Below are 25,864 nucleotides of genomic sequence, written 5' to 3'. Positions count from 1 at the left end.
AGTCTCTCCTTCAATTATACATCAACTTCAAAGAGATACCAAACATCTGGAACTTGTCCAAGTCTGATGCAAAAAGTGGAAGACAAGACTGAATGAAGAAGAATGTACTCAGTGCCCTGAGTCAACAACAAAGAGATACCGATTTCCATGCAAACAAATAGTTAGAACTGACTGTACTTGGACAGCGGACTGACGTTGAACCCCACACAAGCCTTAAAAAAAACTTAATACAAGACTTGGACTACTACGAAGACTTCTAAGACCGAAATCTATTTTGACAACTAAGACAAAGCTAACACTGAACAAGACTTTACTAAGACCAATATGGACATACGGAGTGGAACTGTGGGATACGGCCAAGCCATCCAATATCCAGGGCATCCAGTCCTTCCAACCGAAAGTCCTTAGACAAATTGTCAATGCACCTTATTACGTCACTAACCTCACTATCAACGACCTCAACGCTCCTTTTCTTAACCCGCTTTTAAAAGTGCCACACAAAGCTTTCGTTCCATCATACCCCTAACCAAGCCTCATCTACACTTTCCCTTCTCGTGAGCCCACCATCTATATAACCTCGAGACCTACTCCTACTTCAATTCCTTACGCCGATTCCCTTCGGTTAGGATACTTGTAACTTTGTTTATCGCCCAGCCATAAAACATGAAACAGGTGATGATAGACTAGTTGATAACACGATCATTTCGTAACAGGTAAAATCGAAAACCAATATCCCTGTATAGTTAAAGTTCAAAGTTAATATTAGTTTAGTGATTAAAGCAAATTGAATCGGCTATTTGGAGCCATCTAAAGGGGAAATCCAATTAAAGCTTCGTTAAATTTTAACACCTATTAGGTCTTATTAGGTCGAGTTAAAGTGCATTAGAATTTGTCATAAATAACCTTATTGGGAAAATAGAGTTTTTAAAAAACATTTTTAATATATTAGGCTTGAAAATAATGATCAAAATCGAAAATTAAAAGCAAAATCTTTCAGAAGTAGTGTAAATTAACTTTATTTATTATATATATAATTTTAAAAGATTTCTATACATATCAAAAACAACTATAAAACAATTCACACACTTTTTTCCAAAATTAAAGATCCCACACCAGTAACAAATAAGTCTGACTTAATTTAAGCCAATTGTTTAAATTGTCCGGCAACTTACATCGTTATTACATCCCAATACCTGGATAAGAGAGTAAAGCAACCTATCCATGATTGCGAAAAAAACCAAACAAAATCCGACAGGACTCGCTACGCACCATTTCGAACACCAACACAATTTAGAATTTTAGAATTTTTAGTGTCACGAGCGGGATGAAAAATGTAAAAAGTAGGAAAAATTCGAATGGTTGGTTGAGACGGGGGAGTTGGAGTCCGAGTGGATCGAAGTCGCGATAGCTCAAATGGTAAAGTAGCGTCGTATTGAGCCGAAGGTCGTGGGTTCGAATCCCGCTCGTGTCACTAACTTTTCATTTCAACCAATACTTTAAATAAAGATTAAGTAATTTAAAAAATTGTTAATTATATATAAAGAGAACTCTCAACACGACACACAATAATGACACATCTACACAGAAAACAAACACTTTGAGCCCTGAAGATGATCTCAATAAAGATCGAAACGTAGGCACGATAAAGAAAATGTTTTTCTACAACCTACGTCACACCAGACCGCATCTCACGGTCTCCAAATAATCATTAAAATTTTAAATAAATTCCAAAGTTTCATTGACTCAAAACCGAAAATAAAACACATACAAAAACACGCTCCTGATTTAACATGAGTCGGGAAGGAGTTAAATTAAACTACAATTAAAATTGGCTGCGAGCAGACTGAACGCAACAATTAAAATTTAACTTACTTTTAATTGGATTTCACTTTTCATCGAGTGCAGTAAACGCAGGCGTATAACGGTTGGTCAAGTAGCCGGTTCATTGCACATTAATTACCAGGTAAATATTAATTTGCAACGGAAACCATTGTTTTGTTGTTCGGCTATAAATATTTTATTCCTATGTGTCCTATGGTTCCTTCTCGTTGGTCATGTAAAATTATCCGTACTATCAAGTAAATGGAACCTAGCATCATGTAATTTTTTTTAATTCAGCCTATCCGTCCAGCCGACGAAGTCAAGCTTGGTCAATTCAGCGCCCAACGCACGCAGTTCCAAACCCATTCGTCCTCACGTTCATTCTTAAACACATTCACTCTTATACCATTCATTCAATTAAGTTGATGGAATATGGACTCGATATTACACATATTCAGCTAGCCGAATNCTCTCTCTCTCTCTCTCTCTCTCTCTCTCTCTCTCTCTCTCTCTCTCTCTCTCTCTAACTTGGAGATTCAAAGCAATTAGATTAATATGATAAAGAAGCATAAAAATTCAAGAACTAAACGTTCAAAGATCGAAAAATGCAACGACCTGGCACGACGACGAAAAATGACAAAACGTCGTCCAGCAGGTCTTTTTTCTATAGATTTTATATAAATCCGCTACCGGCCGTTTAAAGATTCGAACAAAATATTACGATGCATCGGTAAAGGAAATATCCGCGTGTTTATAGTGCGATTCGCCTTGAAGTCCGCTCAAGCGACAATTGAGTTGAAAAGGCGTTTGAAGCCGTGCAAATACAACTATGCCCAAACAGAGAGCTATTGTGCTTATTATTGCCTTTTGATAGTATTGTGCAGAGACCCCATTCATGGCATCATTGAAGAAATTATTCACTGTCATCTCGACCTTCGGGTCTTTTATTCAAACAACGCTGGTGCGAGATACTGAGTTGTTTACTTAATAATTTAGCTACTTTGACCAAAAACTAATAATCTGTCAAGAGTGATGTCGAACTAAAGGATCATTTTAAAACAGAGACCCAATTGCGCTTAACTGATATTAGTGTCAAAAAGTGGAACATTAGATTAGTAATTCAGTGCGAGGACACATGAATTTTTTGGTAATGAAAAAGCAGACACACTGGCCAGAGGAGGATCTGCAAAACCATATATAGAACCCGAACCTGTACTTGTGCCAACAAAATCAAATACAGATTCCTCTATCACATAACGGATCGAAATAAAACAAAGAGGAGAAGTGGATAAACTCAAGCAGCGCTAGACACAGTAAACTTAAGTTAAAACAACCCTTACCGAGACTGGCAAACTCAGCTGCAGTTGGAGAAGGCTAGACTCAGAGGAGTGATAGGTCACTGGCATCTGAGAAAACATCTAAATTACATGGGCATATTTGACGACGATCCCATTTGCCACCCATATCATCTTAGAATGCAAAGCAACGGCTCAATGGAGATATAACCTGGGATACAAAGAAAACACAAGGAAAGGTATAGTTGTATCGAGTCAATGACAATTGGAGAAGAATTTTGTCGATTTCACTGAACTGAGAAAAGTACCATAATCCAGAAGGCTGCAGAGGTTTGACTTCGTAGAATCCAACATCCAACATCAATAAGGGCTATTTAAAGGAGATTGGGAGTCACTCGAGGTAACTAAATCCAGAATATTCCAGAATCCCATACATAGTTTTATTAAAATGCTACCCAGAACCGCAATTCAACAGCCTTTGGATTTAAGAATAATAATCGCTCGTATGTAGAGGATATCAGTCAGGGAGTCAAGTGAGCTCAAACCCGCTTCCTAGTATCCTCATCACCATCACCATCAAGGGCTTAAAAGGAATGATTAAGATGAAATGAAAGGTTAGGGTGGAATTTCAAGAAGTCTTGAACAAAAGAAATGTTAAGGTCATTGTGGATAGTGAGGTTAGACATATAGTAGGGAATTTGTAGAATTCTGACTTTTGATTGGAAGGATTCGGCCCGTTATTGGATGGCTTCGTGTTACTCCACAGTTCTGCTCCGTATCCAAAATAGGTCGAAGGTTTTGTGGAGTAATAGTTTGGTCATGTCTGATATTGGTCTTCTTAACTCTCCAAGCCTTCTGACTGGTACTGGTCATGTCTCGTGTGGTCATTCTTTGTCGGACTGCTGTCTAGCTATGTACATAAGTATTTCACTTGTGTGGACGTCGGTAATTGCTTATTTTTGACGTATAGTCTAGGACAAATATGTCCACCAATGTAACGACGAGCTAGATTATCGACCTGCTGGAAACATGAAGTTTTTTCGGAGGAACTACGGAAGAGGTCAACACAGAGAAAAACTTCCTTTCGGTTTTCGCCGAGCTTTCGACAGTTTTTATACTGTCATCTTCAGGGTTTAAACCTTAATGGGGAAATAAAAAGACATGACATTTTGGGCACAGAAGTACATTACGTTTTTTTTGGGGGGGGCTCAGCATCTCATAAAAGTCTAAAAAACTAGTAAAATCTTCCTTTCTTTGTTTTCAGGTACATGCGATCACAGTGAGTTTCTTATACATACTGTAATTCTGTGCCCAAAACACCATTAAGGTTTAAGCCCTGAAGATGACAGTATAAAAACTGTCGAAAGCTCGGCGAAAACCGAAAGTAAGTTTTTCTCTGTGTTGACCTCTTCCGTAGATCCTCCGAAAAAACTTCATGTCCACCAATCTTTGGTGAGCTCGAGGTGTTATTAGATTCGCGTTTGTACAAAATATTGTGGTATCGCATAGGTTGACAAGGTGGTGTAGGATTGGATTAGCAGGTAATTACAAACAGTACGCGTGATGGGGCCAAGAATGCTCCCTTATGGGACACCAGTTTATCGATTTTATCTGCAAGAACACATTGCCACACCTTACTCTTTAACAGCAATCGGTTATGTGGGATTTCAGGTAATAAAGATTTGGCGGGATCTGATAAAGTCTAAAGACAAAGTTGGTTTCCGAGTGGATCGAAGTCACGGTAGCTCAAGTGGTAAAGTAGCGGCGTATTTAACCGAAGGTCGTGGGTTCGAATCCCGCTCGTGACACTAACTTTTTTATCTCAACCAATACCTTACGTAAAGATTAATTAATTGAAAGAAGTTATTTGGTCAATCGGACCACGGAATCTAATGGGCCTAAAGACAAAGTTAATACACCAATATGACGAAAACTGAAAAGCTCCCAAATCTGCCCTGTGTATACCACGTAAATGGACCATTTAAAGTTATTATTTTATAGTTTCTACTTCGTCCTTTTTAGATTAACTTTTGCACTTGCCATACTCGTACTTTTGTACTTCGTACTTATTGTTCTCGTAAGATTTAGTGTTAGTTTGACATTTCAAAGGTTTGTCATAGACATGACTATCCGATGTATTCAACCGTTCCGTATTATTTTAATAGTAAAAAAAGGTTAATAATAATCATGTTAGAAAAAAAAATCATTTAAGATCATGAATAAAAATCATCCATGTGATTTTGTACGATGAAAATTTGAGAATCATTGTTCCACATGACCGGCCCGGCACCCTGGTCTATTATGTATTTTCCCATTGATTTTTACCAGCGACACGAACAAACGAACTTCTTATTACGTTTATTCCTGAAAATTGAAACTATTAATTGCCCTACGAGGAAGAGAGTGATTTTTTTATCCACGAAACTCAAGGGATAACTCGAAGATATATTTGCTAAAACGTTTATTCATACATTTCTAAAGAAAGCTGTAAATATTATATTTAAATATATTAAACAGTTGAAATCACTGATAAATTCTCGAGTATTACTTCGCAACTTTCGACATTTACAAGGGTAACCCGTTGAAATATATTTTCAGAAAGCTATTAAATTCAAACGATCAACCTTTACGATTGGCCCGGCGCAGGCACACCGAAATTCGACAGACCCGCCAAAGTTTACCCGCGGAATTTTGGATAATATAAATTTGGTGAGTGCAAGCGGTGAGCCATGGAAAAGAGCTGATTCATTTCAATGGGTGAGCGGTTTTAATCCGAAGCTTAAAAAAAGCCCCTACTGAAACAGGGTGTCAGGTGGCTACTCGCATCACAAACTTTGCCAGTGAATTTCACACCTCCAGAGTGACAAAAAAGTCCGTATGAACTATGGTCCGATTCTGAGCCCTTTCGCAGATTTACAACGTTTTATGTGTTCTTTTTTTAACTATCTACGGTTTTCGTCATGAATCTACCCGTAGCTCCTGGACTATTTATTTTTGGGGAAATTGTAAAAAATCATTGAAAAGAGCGTTAAACCTCCTTTAAGAAGGCACCCTTCTAGAACTTTCAATTTAATTTTTTGGTAAAAACCAAACACTAATTCTTTCAAAAATTCTGCTAAATTTAAAATAAAAAAGCACTAAATTTGCAACCTGATTGGAAAAATTCACGGTAGAGCTTCCCAAATTTTATTAAAACTTCTTCGTTTTAGAAAGTTCGCTATATTTATTGTTTCCTTTTTATATATTTTGATTCATTTTTCTTTCTTATTGAACTTTTTTATTAAGTTAAAGCTGGTAAATAAATTTTGCCCAGGAAAAAATTGACTAATTACTACTAAATTGACTACTTACTAATTCACATTAACCCATTCCCCCTTCGTCACACCGTTATCACTTTTTCTCAGCATGAAATCTTTTTATGTAAGGTCTTGGTTGAAATGAAAAAGTTAGTGTCACGAGAGGGATTCGAACCCACGACCTTCGGCTCAATGCGCCGCTGCGGTGGGACGTTATTTGAATCGTCACTTCCGGGATAGGTGGATAGGGCCTCATGGGCCGATCTGTTTGTCACCTCGGTCACACGATTTAATTCCACTTGACTATTTTCTGTGAGGCCATTTAAAAAACAGTGTCTACGCCAATCGTAACCCAGCAACCTCAGTTGAAGAACTGTGGCAAAGGATACAAAATGTATGTCATTCCATCTCCCCTGTCTATCGCATTGGGCACCGCTGAAGAGTTGTTAAAAAGAGCAAATCTTTGCATCTTTACGCAAGGCAGGCAGTTCGAACATGAAATGTGATTAAAAATTAGCAACCCAAATGGCTGGGTTTTTTTTAAACTTTTTTCCATAACTTTGTCATTTTTGTACCAATTTACAATCCGATTACACCATTGTTTTCAACGTAAAAAATCCTTTAAAATGATGTGTCAGGATGTATTGGGTCGTATTTGCAATTTTTTAGTTGAACTGGGCCTGAAGTACCTGTATAATTTTTCTCCAAAAAGAGGTAAAAATTAGAAACTAGACTAAAACATATTAAACACGTCATTGATCCAGGAGATATTCAGCCGGGTCATCTAAAAACGACCCGCTGTATGTACAAGGGTGCTGCAAGCTGGATTCGAATCCAGGACTTTTAGTTTACAGTGATCAGTCACCGTGTCAAAGTAGATTTTCTTGTTACCACTGATAAATATTTTACATTCAAATTCTGTTCGAATTGACGAAAACGGTAAATATAAGTCCATTAGATTTCGTGGTCCGATTGACCAAATAACATCTTTCAATTAATTAATCTTTATGTAAGGTATTGGTTAAGATAAAAAAGTTAGTGTCACGAGCGGGATTCGAACCCACGACCCTCGGCTAGATATGCCGCTTCTCTATCACTTGATCCACTCGGAATTCAAAGGTGGGGTTGAGATTGGAAGGTGGGGCTGAGATTGGAAGTTGGTGTCCGAGTGGATCGAAGTTACGATAGCTAAAGTGGTAGAGTAGCGGCGTATCAAGGTCGTGGGTTCGAATCCCGCTCGTGCCATTGACTTTTTTATCTCAACTAAAAACCTTAATTAATTGAAAGATAAAACAAACACTTCGAAGATAATAGGTATCGAGAAAATCAAATAGTGGGGGTGGATGGAGACATCATTAACATTATCAATTAATGTCGGTGCTATGTACCCGATGGTCATGATGAATATGATGAAGTCGGAGTTTGTTTTAGCATAAGCTGACTGTGTCTGGCACCTCTACAATTTATCCACTTGTCGTTTTGTCTTTTGGATTCATTCTGTGTTTCTATGCTTGTTTTTGTTTTCCCTATAATAGGTTCAGGGCTGTATATGGCATTCAGATCCTCCTCCGGCCAGTGTGTTTGCCTTTTACCCAAAAGTCCCTTGTGTCCTGGTAACCAAGATATCACCGGGGGATTCGAACCTTTGGCTCAATACCCCGCTGCTCTAACCACTTGCGCTATCGTGACTTCGATCCACGCGGAAACCAACTTCCCAACTTCTATCACTAAAGCTCACCGTGGCCGTTTCATTTTTCGACGAGAATCGAATCCTGATCACACGACACTTGAAAAATTGCAAAAAGGAAGAAAAATTCGAAAGGTTGTAGGCTGAGATGGAGAGTTGGTGTCCGAGGGGATCGAAGTCACGATAGTTCAAGTGTTAGAGCAGCGGGGTATTTAGCCGAAGGTCGTGGGTTCGAATCCCGCTCGAGACACCGACTTTTTATCTCAACCAATACCTTACATAAAGATTAATTAATTGGTAAATATAAGGTTAAAATTTTTTCCTACAAATGAGTCTCAATTTGAAAAGTTTTGCCTTTTTCCTCTTCAGTTCATTTACTGCTTACGACGCTCTTTATTAAGTGTGTCACTCGATGGTTAATCTCGGGCAGGAAATCGATTAAAAGATTAGAAGGTTGTCGTACGATATTGGCGATAATGGCGATATACGAACGGGTAAATTTCATGTAAAAAAAATTCTAACTAATTAAGTTTGATTACGTGCTTTCTTCAATGCAAACAATTTAAGAAAGAGGGCTGAACGAGTTAAAATGATAGATTGAAACCTGTGACTCGAATAAGCATAGTGGTACATCTGCACTGTGCCAAATTACTTAAAACAATCGCGAATTCGAAGGGTGGTTTTAAAAAAATGTTTATCGACTTACTTTATCCAGCAAATTGCGTTAATGCTGTGTCCATTTTTCGTTAAAGAGTTTAACGAGTATAAGGGTGGATAGTGAAAATCGATTTAAGGCCGTTTAACTTTGTTCGAAGGCGTCCTCCCGCAAAACTTATACTTAGCGGACTAAGTTATCCTGCTAACCAATTTCGCGGCGAGCCAGACGCCAAAACTTGAAGTTGATACACCAATACTCAGGTCCGTTTTTACTTCGGCCGGCCGGGAGAAGTCAATTTCGCTTCGTTTGTCCGATTAGGGTTGATGAGCCGGAATTATTTAATACTATTAAAGAAAAGGCCCTTTTAGTTATAGAAATATTCCCTTTAAAACCTTTTATCGGCTTCTTACCATTAACTGAATTGTTCCCCGGTACCCTCGGGAGAGTGCTACAATTGGCTTATAACAAATTATCCCCTGGTATAAAAAAATGAACGATTTCAAATGAGAAAACCGATTTTGTAATGAAAATTTCGTTCGTGTTATAAGCAGTATATTTTGTACATCGGGTTTTGTACATTTCAGTTTCGCAACTAACACACATGCGGTGTCATCATCGAGTGTATTTGACAAAAATGAGCCAAAACGGATTCAAAGGTATCGTAATTGAAATCTCAGTCGGTTCTCGCACGAATACATGGCTTTCGCCCCTATTATTAACAGCATCGACCCAGTCTCTTCCAACCTTTTACTACAATTACAACAAATATCCCGTTCATCTACGAACAATTGTCAGTTCCTACCTAACTTACACACATTTTAGAGTCAAACAAGAAGATCAATATTCAGAATTAAGGACAATAAATGCAGAAGTGCCATAAAGTAGTATATTAGGTGCTTTACTTGTTATACACCAGTGATTTTCAAAAAATAGATAGAATAAAAATTCCGTTTGTACATAACACAGCGGTGATACAAACAAAGAACTGGATCATCTTCCGTCTCGATGCAACTATTATACGATACAGAGATACAACTAAATATTTGGGAACGACCATAGATGCCAAGCTGAGATGGAAAGAACAAATGAAAAAAAAAAAAAGCAGAAATAGGTTTAAGGTATAGACAACTATACTGTTTGATAGGACGCGGCTACAACCTTACTATACAAAATAAAATATTAAGGGTATTCACGATCTTTGTGTTAACCCTGTTAGGTCCTGTTAGACCGAGAAAAATGACGACTTACACATGTTAGAATTGGCTAGTTAACATTCCTCGATCTAACAGGCCAGGGCCAATGCTAGATGTTAAGTCGAAAACGTAGTCAAATTGCTATCCGTTAGGGCGTAGGAAACCAACATGGCAGCCATGAATTCAACAGCTGTTTTTGCTTACACGTATTTTTATTCTTAAATACGCATTAATTAAATCAGACCAATACATTTCTTTTATTAATTTCTGACCTGACCTCATACTCTCATTCATAATAGATACATCCCCTATCCTATAAAATTGTAGGCTATCAGACGTTAGGATTCAAGTTAGCAGTTAGATAGCATTTTGAATAAAAGAGTTGATTAATTTTCCTTTCTTATTAACTTCTGGCATCTTCCAATTTAACACAAAAGAAAACCAAAACAACAACAAACCTTCAAGGACTGTTATAGCTTTATTTTTGGTTCTAATGGCCACGCGTAGCATTGCGGAAAAATTAATGTTTAACATGCTAAGAAAAGAAGGGGGCATTTAAGATCTTAATGGACATTTCTCTATTCGAGTTAATACGAGTTAACATCTTACAAACATCGTGAATACCCGTATTATACAAACAAGTCCTAAAGCCTATGTATACATACGGAATTCAACTATGGTGCTTGGTGGGGGGGGGGTGTTACGAACGAGTACTGCGTCCCTAGTAGCCTCTAATTCTCAACTCCGACTTTCCAACTTCACGAAGCTTACTTGGGTGTACCCTGTTAATTAAACAGACGGAAAGAGGGGTACGGAGGATCAGGAGCTGGACCTGTCATCTCCTAATCCAACAACCCACACCTTACCCCTCTTTCTCCTCCAAACCCAATCCTAATCTCACATCCAACCCGATGGATCGATGGACCGGAGCCTCAAGAGTCCCATGAGTAATCAACCTTACACCGGAGAGAGTGCTACTCCGGTGCGGACCTTTAGATCCCTCATACTCGTGCGAACCATATGGAAAAACTAAGAGAAAACAAAAAAACACCGGAGGAACTTGCAAAGGAAGACCACAAAAGCCAACCTAAAGAGTGCTCCGAACCCTCCTTAACTACCGTAAACGCAGGATTAGAGGACAGTCTCCTCGCGTCACCATTTGCACATTGGAAGGGGGGGGGGTCTTAAGGAAAAAACCAAACCAGAAGATGAAACCACTCAAATGGAGGTGACGGAGAACATTGGAAAACTACACCTCAAACGTAAGAAAAATATCAGGGGCACAGAGGCGTAAAATGGCAATCGACAGAGCCAAACAATAAGGGGAGCCAATCCTGAAGAGAATCAGGAAAGGGAAGCAAAGCCCTTATGTTCATTTCCGGACTGCGGCACCGAGGCCGAACAATGGAAGCGATGACCCCAAAAAACCGGAGCCAACGCCAACAAAAAGTGGCAAAAAGCACATTGAGTAGCAAGGTGTTGGTCATTGAGTAGCACCCCATCATCGAGTGAAAGTGTTCCCAGGAAGTGCTCATGCCGCCACAAAAAAAATAGAGCTAACAGCCGATCAGGGCAGGGCCGTTCAGCGGGCCATACTGACTGAGGTTTGGAGCTGTAAAAACTCCGAAGGACCTCAGTTCATGAATGGGTACGTTAGAAAAGGGGCTGTCCGGATAACATGCGAAAACCAAAGCGCCAAGGAATGGCTGGCAACGGTGACTACCATCTCTTCATGGGATAAATAGAGAAATCATAAAAACCACTAGGATAGCCATGTAGGTGCCAGATCTTGACCTTCTGGGCACTACAGACACTTCCGCTTGAACCCCCATATCATCTTCGAATGTAAGGCTACGACTCAATGGAGATTTAACCTAGGGAAACACGGCAAAAACCTAGGGAATGAATTTGTAGCAGTAACAGCCAATGAGCTAATACTTCTGAGAAGAAGGATTGAGTCGATTGCATTGATATAGGGAACTAGGAAGGTACAATAAGCCAGAAAGCTGCGGTTCCTGGGGAGGACAAACCCCGCTTCGTAGTATCCTCATCACCATAACCATCATAATTAACTATGGGGTTGTAACCAAAAACAGCTTTATTAAAATTATACAAATACTCCAAGATAAAATCTTATGTAATATGGTTAATGCACCTTGGTACGTAAGGAATAAGGCCTTACAATGTGGAAGCGACCAAACTCCTACGTAATCGGAACAGCGTCAGAAGGTTAAAAAGAGCAAAGACATATGAACCTACGGAGGACATGTCCCGCTGTTTCTTCTTCTAAGCAATATTTACATAGGCTCGTTTCTAATGCTACGAGTCTATATGCCTCTGGAGTCTGTGGAGTCCAGTCAGCAGTCCTACCAATCATTATAGTCTTAAATCTACCTTCAGTTTCTGCCATGATCCTTTGTTGAATTTATTCGCAGGTTGATTGAACCGAGAACTTATTATAACTATCCGATTGTCTGATGGATGTACGTTTTTGGCGGTTTGGAATCCCGCAAAAGGGTTCAGGACAGGTGTCGTCAAGCAGATGCTGTATCGGGTATTTCAATTTGAAATATCTTAGCAAATTTGAATTTTGGATCATGGCATTCCCTGAACCTGGTCTACCTGGAGTTCTTCCCGAAGCTTTAATTAGTCATTACCTGTGAACTGCGGTTCCACCATGCATGAAAATATGTAATGGTGGTGGGTTCACGAGGATGATGGGTTAGGTTAGATTATAAATTAATTATATATTGTAGTTAAGGTCTTGAAATGAAAAAGTTAGTGTCACAAACGGGATTCGAACCCACTACCTTTGGCTCATTACGCCAATACTCTAAACACTTGAGATATCGTGACATCGATCCGCTAGGGCACCAACTCCTCATCTCAGCCTATAACTTTTCGAATATTCCCTCTTTTTGCCATATTTTCCAAAGGAAACGGAAAATTCGAAGGATTGTACATTGAGATGAGGAGTTGTTGTCCTAGTGGTTCGAAGTCACGATTTGAGTGTTAAGGTGTTTGAGCAGTGGGGTATTGAGCCGAAAGTCATGGGTTCGAATCCCGCTCGTAACACTAACTTTTTTCATCTCAACCACGACCTTACATAAAAGTGTAATTAATTAAAATAATTAATACGATAGGACAATTATGAATACTAAACATATACGGATTAGATTGATGTATTGGATCTTCTTGAGGTCATTTTACAGGTGAATAAAGAGATCAAGAAGATCCAATACATCAATTTAAACTACGGAGGTCGATCACTATCAACTAGAAAATATACGGATTAGGTTATAAAGTTGTTTAATGTACCTGCCATCTAGATCTTAATACCATTCTAGCCTCCACATCACTCCCTCATAAGAAGTGAGAAAAAACTACATGTAAACGGAATTAGAACCAAGGGTAGTAATTATTAAAATGGTTCAGAATTTTAAACTCCTGAAGTGATACTATATTTCAATGTCAACTACTTATGCAACTCTATTAAAACTTTAAAAAACGGCACATGAAAGCCAGTGTATGTTGGCCACTGTACTGACTGGTTTCCTACTGTTGGCGGTTGTGTGAAACACACTGATGATGATGTTTTTGCTGGTTTTGCCGAAGAAACTCTTCTGTTGTATCAAACAAAACATGCTTCAGACGGTCTAAAGTAATAAACTTAATGGTTTCTTTTATAACGATGTTGTTCTTGTACGTACTATTAAAATAGTTTCATTTTTACATTCCATAACGCAATAATTCATGCAAGCAATTGGAAAATCTTCAAATAAGCTTAAAAGCTAGCTATCTTAGAAAGGCTGATAACCTGACTTCTTTCTTATTTGGTATCTGTAACTTTGCCCTTTTTATGGATATAAACAGGGCAATCCTCGTATGTTTTAAAAAAAAACCTGCGAGGTTTTGTACAACGGGCTTCTTACAAAGCTTACATAAGCTTTCGAATCGATCCTATTATCCTAGTTATGACTATTAAAAGACAGGCGCCGCCCAGATGTGTCTATTTATCTAACCTCGTTTTCATTCTACTCCCGAGAATTTTATGGCTTTTATGCCGCGGTTTTATTATTAAATGGCAAAACTATTCATGTATCTTAAGGAAAAACCTCAGCCATTAATGCAAGATATTTAAAAGTTACATTAAAATTAGAACAAAGTAAAAAAACTGGCTCAAAAACGGAAAACGTGAATAAGAAAACGTACCTGAAAAATGTCTTTTATTCCTAAAGTATATCATTATTAATTTAACTTTTGTAAGTGAACCGAATTAAGGGGGCCGAAGGCGTTGGGAATGCCAAAAAGCGTCTACCGCATTTAAAAAGCTTTCGCTTAATTGTTCCAGGGTTCACGTTTTCAATTTGTAGGGAAAGCACGTCGGGGGGGGGGGCACTCGGTCGTCGGATTTTCAAGCGGGCCTTACGGTTATTTTATAACATTATATTGTTTCATTGTCCCACCAGAATTACTATTACATTATTATGTGTACAATTATTCAAATAAACGAACTTGTGTAAATTAAATTTATGTGTATTCACAAGTTGGTTATGATCTTGAATGAACATAAATCCAGAAAACACCTTTCTCTTTCAAGCTGAAATATATGCTACTAATCTTTGTGTCATAGAAAAATTTAAGTGTTTTTTTTTTGCATACGAAAAATAATATCAGACGGCCGAGAGGTCCTAAAAACAACAAAGAAGTCTAAGCACCCCTAACCTCTAAATCCTGCGAAAACATAACCTAACATCTTGGGTGCCAGAGCACAAGGAATTTTGTATAAAGAGCTGGCAGACAAACTGGCCACAGAAGGATCTCCAAGACCAAGAACTAATACTAGGGATAATAAAATCAAACATAGATGTCAGCAAAAGGAGAACGGTCAAACTTGAGAGTAGTCCAGACAGAAAACTCATGGTTAAAAGAAACCCTTACCAAAACTGGCTCACTCAAGAGTGATAGGGCTATATATCGGTCCTGGCACCTGAGAAAATATCTATATAACACTTGAGCTTACAAAAACAAACATAGAATCCTCCATCACAGAATAGATTCATACAAGTCAAAAGGAGAAGTGAACAAACCCAATAGTTGGCAGACATATCATGCATATTACTACAGCCAGAAAGGGTAAAATTCAGGTGATAGGGCTGTACACAGTCCCTGGCATCTGATGAAACCTATATTCAATGTGACACAAGTTGTAGGTTATGCAATGAGAAGGAAGAAACCGCAAATTGCACCAAAAACTGTCAACACTGCTACTTCTTAAAAGTAGGATTGAATCAATTGACTATAACTAAGAAACTAACAAAAATACAATAAGCCAAAAGGCTTTTGGAATATCAAACCCTCGCTTCCCAGTACTCTCAGCGAATCATCAAAACCTCATCTTATGTTCTATTCCCTTATTTAATCTAAATTAACATCTGTGACTATTAGAATTTAACCCTCTAGGGGTAAAATGTCCAATAAATAATGCAGACATTGTTAACACACTCCCTGTGCAATTATAATTGAACTGCATGTAAAAATACTCAGCTACTGTTTAACTTTAGCAAAAATATATATACGTGCATCCTAGCTGGGTCTAAGATAATCTTCTTGTACAAGCCAGCCAACAGAAACATCAAGAATTGTGACAGGAGGACCTTCCCAAATCTCTCCGACTACGGCACTTGCACAGTATTATCCGCACTGTCCACAGAGCACTACTCTATTGAACTTCCTCACAGCAGTTTTTCCGAGTAATTCTAACAAAATTTCAACTTAACAGGGCCATCCAATCTATTCCATAAATGGTTTAATATCCAATCTTTAATGCTAGAACACCCCTGAGACATATATAATGCAGTTAACCTCTGTGCACAGGACAGCACAATAAAATACAAAGACAGATTTAATGCTGTTAAAGACAGTATGAAGTGCCTAAATCTTATACCTCGGTGAAATAAGGTGACCTTTGTTTTGGTCATGTAATGTTCAGCTGTGCAATTAAATATATTTTTTCAATGAACAAACTAATTAAAAAACATGCACTTTTAAGTATATTTCTGTTTTAATTTTTTGAAGTATGTTTTTCATAAAGAATGAATGTTGAACAGTATACATTATTACTCACTTGTGGTGTATCCGAAGATGTCTTCTTTTTCTGGGTCTTTAGATGCTTCCTCTTTGCTTCGCTTCACATTTCCAGCACTTGCTCTTGATATCTGAATAATTATTTGTTTTTGAAATTATTATATTAAAATGTGAATCAACAAAACCAAAATTTCATTCAGCACTCTAAGAAATCATTTCCCTAATAAATTAATTTTGAATTAATTTGATATTAATTACAATCCTTGTGCTGAAGTTTATCCTTTCATTTGATAACATATTAATTTTTAATTTCTTGTTCTTATTAACTGTACAAATTTCTGAGTTTTGAGCATACCTCCATTCCAGCAGCTGTGCGGATTTTTCCTTCCATATCTTGATATTCATCATCTTCGCTTTCTTCACTCTCGCTTGAACTAATGTGATCAGGTTTGGGTACAACAATCTCAGGCACTTGGCTAACAAATTTAGGAGGACTTGAAGTTGATATGTCTAAAGTGTCTTTCACTGGCGGGTCTGATTCAGTTGATACTTTAATATCGACAACATCATTCAATGTTTCTTCATTACTTATCTATATAAAAGGAAAGCATTATTTATCATTCATAGCAGATGATGAGATCATGTCAACTAACATTTATTTCACTAGTACTGGTATCGCCTTGGCAAATTTCAGAATATGATAAGGCTTTAAGCTTGTCATCCACGTCCTTTGTTGAACTACTCTCACTTGCAGAGTCATCAGCACCCTAAATTTGTTTCATTTTAGTAATAATTTCAATCTTCTATCACAAAATAGTTCATACCCATTGTACAAGAGACTGTACTAGAAATTTTACTGGATTGCCTGAAGCACGAATAACCTCAACTGCTCGTTCATGACTTGCATGCCTGAGGTCTATTCCATCAACTTCCAGGATGCGATCTCCAGTCTATTTCAAAATGAAACCAGTTTAAGAAACTGCCTTGTCTCGGCATTGTAACAAATTAAGTTGCCAATATAACAACACAATTTTCTTGTACTTGACTACTTATGATTTTACCTTGAGTTCTCCAGTGCGTCCAGCTGGACTGTTAGGGAGTACATTTTTTATAAATATTCCTGAGATAGCTGAAGAGCTGTCTGGACCTGAGTTATAAAGATCGACCTGAAAAAAAAGAAAAAAAAAAGAGAGAATAATAGAGGGCGCCTAAACATTTAGAGGTTAGGATATTGGATTGTATGTGTATGATAATACCTTTCCTCCAACTATGCTGATTCCAAGGCTGCTTTTAGGCTCCCTGTCAATATGAACAGCTCGTTGAGGGCCCCAGTGGTTTGCGAGTAGAATAGCTGAACTTGTTTTTGTCACAGTCATTGTTCCTTTTCTAGAAAGTTCTCTTCTTGTCCTAAAATGTTCACTTTTTTTCTTATCACTATTTAGAATTGGTTCGCTAAGACCTTTGCTCAATTCTCTAACATTTTGAACATGAACTTTACAACTATGTAATGATTCTAATGAACGTTCTCTAGAAAAAATCGAAGTATTCACAGAAGGTCTTTGAACATTATCTAATTCTTTTACAAAGTCAAGAGTATCGTCACTGATAGACAAACTATTTTTATCTATTTTTAACACAATGGCTTTATTGCTATAACTTTCAGCTGGTTTAGGTTTTTTAGGTTCACTTATCTCATCACCCGATATCACTTGACTAATATATTCAATTTCACACGAACTAGCACTTAATTTTCTAGACGACGAGAAAAAAGTTTCAGGCGGTTTGCCTTCTATTTCTTTTGAAGTCAATGGGGAACAAACACCAGTCATCCGATCATCAATCCAATCACAGTCAACATATTCACTTTCCCGATCACTTGCAGATTCACAACCTAACGGACTGTAGATGGGAGATCTACTTTTCGTATGTATTTCTGCTGCTGCAGTCAGCTCAGGCTCGATGAATGGAGACCTACAATTACAACATATATAATTAAGTTATATATACATGTACACAAACACAGCTATGACAGAATCACTCCGATTTGTAATAATTTCTCCGCATAGTAAGTATTCCAATTGATTGCACTCATTAAAATTTAAAATGTTACTTTACATTTTACCTTTTACATTTGAACCCTATGAATACTCAAATTTGGTTATTTAATTATAAGTTAACTCAGCTGTGCTATGAAGGAGAGAAAATTTAGTACGGAAAATTGAAAAACTGTCTAATACTACAGACACAAGAAGAAAATCAAAATATTTTTATCCTAATAGTGAATAATTCAAGCGTGAAATGTACAAATTACATTCGATAAACATGCTTACTTACCTGTAATACTCTGGGAATATCCTTGAAAGCATGCAATAAGAAGATGTGTAATTTGTGTGCAGTGCATAAATCTACTCATGCATCGTGTCGATTTAATTCACAATAAATACACAAGAAAGATTGAATTAATTTTACAATTTATGAAAATGTCGATTTGCATTCTTAATATAGTTTTTTTATTAATTTATATTGTTACTTTTAACCTATGTGTTCAATCAAAATGATAACAGGTTCATATTACACATTATCTGGCTATTTTTATTTTTGTTTTAACTGCCATTTCATTGCGGAGTGGGAGTATATTTCTGAGACTGGAAAAAGCCCCTTGACTATGGCTGTTTACACTTACGAACTTACGAAAAGCCTGGAGGGAATATTGTCTGAAGACAGAAAATATTAAGAAAAGTGCTCGAATTTTTAAACTCTTGGAAAAAGATTACAATAATCCTCTAGGTTTATTACAGGATGAAAATGGGGAGTATACCACAACTAGCGAGGAGACATTGAACCTAATGGCCAGGGCTCATTTCCCCAGGTCAGGCTCCTCCGATGCTCAAACCAAGGTAGAACTACCTGTACCAAATTGGATTAAGGCATATGAGGTAATCTCTTGGGAGGCCTACAAATGGGTGGTACATTCCTTCAAGAAGTTCAAGGCAGCCGGGATGGATGGAATATTCCCTGCCCTCCTACAACAGGATACACCTAGTCTATCTAGCACAGTTTGGGATCTCCTAAGGAGTAGTCTGGCATTGGGATACATACCAAAATGCTGGAAGGAAATAACGGTAATTTTCTTACCCAAGCCAGGTAAGGTCTTATATCAATTACCTAAATCATACAGACCCATAAGTATATCTTCTATTTTCATAAAAATAATAGAGACAATCCTAGATAAGTACATTAGACATGACTGTGGAATTAATACCATGATACAACCCAATCAGCATGCCTATTTACCAGGAAAATCAGTGAAAACTGCTTTGCATTCACTGGTAGGAAAGATAGAGAAATCATTACTCAATAAAGAATACACGTTTGGGTGCTTCTTTGATATCCAAGGGGCGTTTGATAATGCAGATACTTCCTGCATTTTATCAGCACTTAATAGATACAATGTAGACCAACATCTCACAGGATGGGTGAAAACCTACTTGGAGGGACGGATGGCATATGTGCTTAGGTAGTAGCATTCTTAGAATTAATGTCATAGGAGGCTGTCCAGGGAGGCTGCTTTTCCCCTCTTCTGTGCCTAATCACAGTAAATAGCTTAATAGAGCTTCTGAATAATTCAGGTTTCTACAGCCAATTATTATCAGATGATGGTACCATAATGATCACGGGTAGAGATCCCCTGACTCTTTCACTGCTGATGAAGGAGGCAATGGGGCTACTTTCCGAGTGGTGTTGTGATAAAGGTTTTTCAATTAATCCGGCTAAACTGGAACTGATAATGTTTAGTAGGAGAAGAACACTAGGTAATTTCAAAAACCCTAAATTTCAGGGCATTGAATTAAAATTAAGGGATTCAATCAAATTCCTCGGGGTAACGCTTGATAGGAAACTTGATTGGAAAGGCCACATTAAAAACGTACACAGGAAAGGCACAGTATAGTGCAATGCAGGAGAATTGTTGGTAGAACATGGGGTATCAAACCTTGGGTGGCCAAATGGATATATACCGCAATTATACTACCTAGATTTCTATTCGCAGCCGTAGTATGGTGGAAAGGGCTAGAAAATAAAGGGACTATTAACAAGTTAAGATCATTTCAAAGACTAGGCTGTTTGATGATGACGGGAGCATTTTCCACTACACCCACCCTAGCACTTGAGATTATAACCAACACTACACCTCTACACATAGAGGTTAAGGTTAGAGTACTAACCAGCTGCTATAGAATAATTAGTGAAGGCAGTTGTAACCACTCGAAAATTCTACAATTATTGAGTAAAGTCAACAGCCAACTACTAAGCGTTAGCGATAAAAAGGTTAAAACCCCTTCGGGGGAAAAGTACTTTCAGGTAGTTACTCCATGTGAGTATAACTATAGTTCGGAAGATGACCATCGTAGCCTAGACTGTTTTACCGATGGCTCACTCATTAAAGGCAAGGGAAGTGGTGCTGGAATACATATACCTAAATTAGGGGTCAGCATCTCCTCCCCTCTTGGTAATAACACCTCTGTTTTTCAGGTGGAAATCTGGGCCATTAATGTTTGCTACAGAACACTTATGGATAACAAGATCAAGGGAAAAGACATTAGAATTTTTTCCGACAGTCAGGCCAGTCTTAAGTCATTACAAAAAGAGCTATCAACATCTAGGCTGGTGGAGGAAACTGTTGAACTTATTAATAGGATTGCTACCAGGTACGATAATAGGGTAACCCTCATTTGGATACCAGCTCATAAGGGACACTATGGCAATGAAGAGGTGGATAGCCTGGCCAAAGAAGGCTCAAATACTGCGTTTGGCGCGTATGTATATATATATATATATATATATATATATGCTCATGGCATTGGCTCAAAATGCCAATATGGAGTTGGGGCAGCAAGCCGAATTTTCTATTGGCTTGTAATTAATTTTTGTTATAGCAATAAGAAATGAGCACTCTATCCCCCTTCTGTATGATTTTTGCTGCTGAAGCTGTAGCTATAAGGGAAGCTATAAAACGCTTAATACATTTAAAACCAACTAACGTGGTAAATTTCTTGGATAGCATTTTCTTGGATAGCATATGTTAATGGCCTTAAAGAAAACGGATATCCCAAGCATCCCATTAGCCTACAAATCAAAAACATTATGCTATCTTCTAGGAGGCATATAGTAATTCATCTCCTTTGCGTCAAAGGTCTCAGCAGCAACGTGTTGAACAATCGGGTTGATATACTGGTCAAGGAGGACTATTGAGAAGCCCATAAAAGATATTTCAGCCTCTGATATATCAACACAAAATAGGTCTTTATTGCACAAGAAATCATAAAACGAATACAAGATCAACCGAAAGCAAAGGCCTCCGGTTTTCTATCTTCCAACTAGCATACTGACTAAACCATGGTATTCAAATGTTAAAAGAAAGTGGAAAATTTTTACAACTGTATGTAGATTAAGATTCAACCACAATAGACTCCCATTCCAACTACACAAGATAGGGGCTCCAGAATACAGCAAATGCCCATACCTCAACAGCAGTTGCAAACCACATCATACTGACATGCTCTTTAAAATCTTCAGGAAGGGAAAATATTTTCAAGTCTGTCGCAAAGTACAAAACCTCTTTGTGTTGGAATCTAATATTAGACAAAAGAAATACATCAAAATTTCTCAACTCTATCTACAACTTCATCTTCAAAAATGAAATAGTAGTGGAATCAATTAACTATAATTGAGGCTTGAAGGTGCCCGGGAGTGTGGCCCTGCAGGGACAGTTCGACTGGGGGACTGTGGGCAACATATGTACTATGTCTGGTCTTCGTATGCCCTGAACTACGAGATGGCGGTGGAACTTTTTAATGGTATACTAAAACCATGCAATGTTTTAATCCACAGCCATCAGGAGCAGTTCGTTGTAAGGGAAAGAGGGCAATATGATCCTGTTTTGAGTGAGATCCTGTATGGGTGGTCTCAGGGGGCATGCTGGCTCAGTGTAGTGTGTAAGTTAGATTGAATAGTTGATCAAAATATTGATATTGCAGTTACTAGAATCAGGTAGACCATGGTGGCTGGGTCGTTGGGGCATCTGACTCATATTCACCGTTGCATGCGTATCTCAGCATAGCCCATATAATTTTAATTAAGAATAGTGATTATAAGGGACATCAGTGGCTGCAACAGTTTCGGCATTGACACGGTGCTCATAACAGTAAGGTAAAGATCCTGGGTTTGAAACCAGGAGCTCTGCATTAGAACCCCATATACCTACAAATTTCAATTAATTATACTTTTTATCTAAGGTCTTAGTTGAGATGAAAAAGTTAGAGTCATGAGCAGGATTCAAACCCTCAACATTTGGCCTAATACGCTGCTGCTCTAACCTCTTAAGCTATTATGACTTCTTTTGAAATTTTCCCTCTTTTTGCCATATTTTCTACAATATCTCAACCAAGACCTTACATAAAAAATGTAATTAACTGAAATAATTATCATGGTCAATTATGACTACTAAACAAATAGACATTAACACTTACAAATTTTTTTCCCAAAAATGCTGGCACCTCAAGGGTGATTTGACCTCTGCTGTTGTGTCAACCCTCGTAAAACAAAAAACAAAGATCATCTCAACCCTCGAGGTGTCGGTGTGTTTGAAAAAAATCCATTTGTAGGTATGTTGAGTTAGAATGCAGGGCCTGGATTCGAACCCAAGACATTCACCTTACAATGATGAGTGCTGTGTCAACACCTAAACCATTGCAGCCATAAATGCCCCCAATAAAGACTCATTATGAATTTTGTTAATGATAGAAAATATAGGTTTTTATTTATTTATTATTTTATTTCAAGTCCTCTACACCTACATATAGTACAACTTTGATCCAATAGATGCTGTGAAAAAATAGTCAAGCAGTAAAAATTATTGATTTACCTAACATATGGAGATTCAGAAATAATACCCAACTCATTTGAAAAATTTGAGGCAAAAAAAGATTTTACATCCACAAAATGCAATAAAATGAAAGAACACACAAGCAATAGAAGTATAACAAATGAAGATATATTAAGATAAATAATAGAAGCCTTGCGATGACCAATGTTGATTGCCACCATCTAAAATACACTCATTTAATTACTTAACTACCTACTATTCATGTTAGAAGCGATACTGATTAAATAAAGTCTGTCTTTCATTTTCTAATGATATGTTAGCTTTGCTTTAAAAAAAAGTCCATAATCCTTCCAGTGTTAAACTTTACAGTTAATGAGCATAGATAAGAGGTTAGAATGTGAAATACTTGCTACATTAATCTTATCTCAGAACAATAAAAAAACATTTGGATAAACTAAAGAAAATTCTCTGTCTATCTTTTCAACTGATTTAATATCATTTATTCAATTTTTGAAGTTTAAATTTCAAAACATATAAACATAACCTAGTTATATACCAATAAACCTCCGAGTGTAAAAATGAATATTACTAAGAAAAACACTATAACGGGCAAAGAAATATACATCCAGCATATACAGCGCTCCAGCTGGATCTTACAGTAATCGTCCTAGTGATCAGGAGTATAGCCTATATACAAGGTTAATTTTTACAGCCAAAAAACATGTTTTCCCTCTAAATTTTTGCATATCTCAGAATCTATTGTATTTTCTTTTTTCTTTTTTAAATTGAAGATGTAAAATTTCTCCAGAATTCAATTTCCTTAAAGAATATCTGAACATTGAGATAAACAGTGTTAAATAATAAATTGCCTTGTAACCATAATCAAACCATATATTTTAGTAAATTATACTTTTTACCTAAAGTCTTGGTTGGGATAAAAAAAGCTGGTGTCACAAGCGGGATTCGAACCTACGACCTTTGGCTCTATACGCCACTGCTCTAACCTCTTAAGCTATTGTGAACATGATAATAAAAAGCTGCAGCTCAAGGACTGTATGAAAAAATTAGCATCCTAAATAATGAAGTCCTAACACGACTGTATTGGTGTCGAAAAACCGCTCCTCTTTTGACTACTTCCTTCCTGAATATTCAGCATATAACTGGATATATTAAATATGACTCGAAATTGGATTGTTATAACATGCACTATGATAACCTATTCACTGATGTTAAGATACATTATTTTCCAGACTTTAAGGATAAAAATCCGAGCATGGTAAATGCACTTATACAAGAGACAATCAGAGTAAGATGGAAAGGTGCGCTCTTGTTATTTTTACAGATGGGTCAAAAATAAAAGGAAGAGTCGGATGCGCTGTTTGGGACCCAGTATAATATGAGATGGTTAAGACGCAGCTACCTAACATCGCTTCTGTTTATACAGCGGAATTAGTTGCGATAAATCAGGCCTTGGAATACGTGCTTTCTATTTCCAATAATCATATTGCAATATTGATCGATTGCTTGACTTCAATTGATTGCTAACAAAAAAAATAGGTTTTCATACAATAGTATATGCCGGGGCGTTGGTGGCCGCAACGGTTTAGGCATCGACATGGCGCTCATCACTGTAAGGTAAAGGTCCCTGGTTCAAATCCACCCTGCATTCGAGCCCGACATACTTACAAATAGGCTTTTTTTTTTTAAACACCGGCACCCCAAGGGTTATATAACCTCTGTGTTGCGAACCCTCATTTAAAAAAATAAATAGTATATGCCTTAATATCTTAGCTAATTTAGAGAAATTGTATGCTCAGCATAAAAAGTTCCACCTCGCTTGGATTAGAAGCCATGTGGGTATCGAGGGAAATGAAAAAGTGGATAAATTAGCGAAGGAAGCAACAACAACTGGGACAATTATAGATATTAGACTACCTATAAATGACTTAATTACTAGTCTTAAATGGTCCGAGGAATGGAATAATCACATTAGGAACAGCAAAAAATGTCGATTCTATATTAACAAGAAGAAACAAAAAGAAAACTCGGACCCACAGTTTAGACAATACAGTTTGGGAAGAGACTTCTGACATGTTATTTCTCGGCTGAGATCTGGACATGCCTTGTGCAATTCATATCTGTACTGGTTTAACATGAAAAGGTTACCTTTATGTGAATGTGCAAAATGGAGGAAACACCTGAACATATAATTATGATTTGCCCAGGATATAGTATGCATAGAGAAACCATGTGTGAAAGTATATCTAAATTGGTCATTTGCCCATTTAATTATTTCCAATGAGAGCGTCTTGCACAAGTAGTAGTAAAGATATGAAAGATATAACCAAGTGTACAGCAGAAGGGTAGTCTAATCATCGACGCTTTCGGCGCCTCCCTTCTGGCTATTACTCCGGGGTTGAAGTGGGGGACTCACGACTCAATAAATAAAAATAATCTGGCTGTGGCTGTCAGGCTGATGCCAAAAAACAAAAAAAAACATGATAATACGCATAATTCAAGGATACTAATAAGGTCAAGGTTTTTTTTGCAAAATCATTACTAATTAATAAATTAGTATGATTTAAGACTTATTGCCTGCCAGTTCTTTTACATCATTTATCATCATTTGATGATTACTTTCACTTATGAAGAAATCTAGAAAGTTTTAAATGAGTTTGTTTTAAAGTAAATTTAATTCCCTGCGAGATTTAATTTGCTATTGTTTCGAAAAAAGTAAATAATTTCTTAGATATTTGCCAATATATAAGAAATAGAGTAGACTTGTGGATCAAGACATCAATGACTGTAAAGTAAGTCTCATACCACCCTGTATTGTATTTGCCATTTACCAATTTCCCCTACTAAAATGATAATTCTATAGTTTTAATTTTCATCTTAAGAGAATGTTTATAAAATATTTGCTACAAATTACTTGGGTTGTAAT

At 37.3% G+C, this 25,864-nt stretch overlaps 1 protein-coding gene across 3 annotated transcripts in view; it reads right to left on the bottom strand.

The window, feature by feature from the left end:
* The window catches only part of LOC106671590 (inaD-like protein), a 119,968-nt gene that overhangs the window by 66,217 nt on the left and 27,887 nt on the right, over positions 1–25,864 (bottom strand). For 2 of the 3 annotated variants that reach the window (XM_024229700.1, XM_024229699.1), the window contains exons 17-23: positions 18,372–18,392; positions 17,294–18,008; positions 17,099–17,203; positions 16,862–16,987; positions 16,691–16,804; positions 16,393–16,629; positions 16,078–16,168 (exon numbers count right to left, since the gene is read on the bottom strand). In XM_024229700.1, the coding sequence (XP_024085468.1) occupies positions 16,078–16,168; positions 16,393–16,629; positions 16,691–16,804; positions 16,862–16,987; positions 17,099–17,203; positions 17,294–18,008; positions 18,372–18,392 (1,409 nt within the window). The remainder of the gene's footprint in view (positions 1–16,077; positions 16,169–16,392; positions 16,630–16,690; positions 16,805–16,861; positions 16,988–17,098; positions 17,204–17,293; positions 18,009–18,371; positions 18,393–25,864) is intronic. The other variant, XM_024229701.1, reaches the window with a different exon arrangement.

Source organism: Cimex lectularius, unplaced genomic scaffold, assembly GCF_000648675.2.
Source record: "Cimex lectularius strain Harlan isolate CLEC.00 unplaced genomic scaffold, Clec_2.1 scaffold384, whole genome shotgun sequence".
In the NCBI taxonomy this organism is placed as follows: domain Eukaryota; kingdom Metazoa; phylum Arthropoda; class Insecta; order Hemiptera; family Cimicidae; genus Cimex; species Cimex lectularius.
This window is presented reverse-complemented; position numbering and strand designations above follow the sequence as displayed.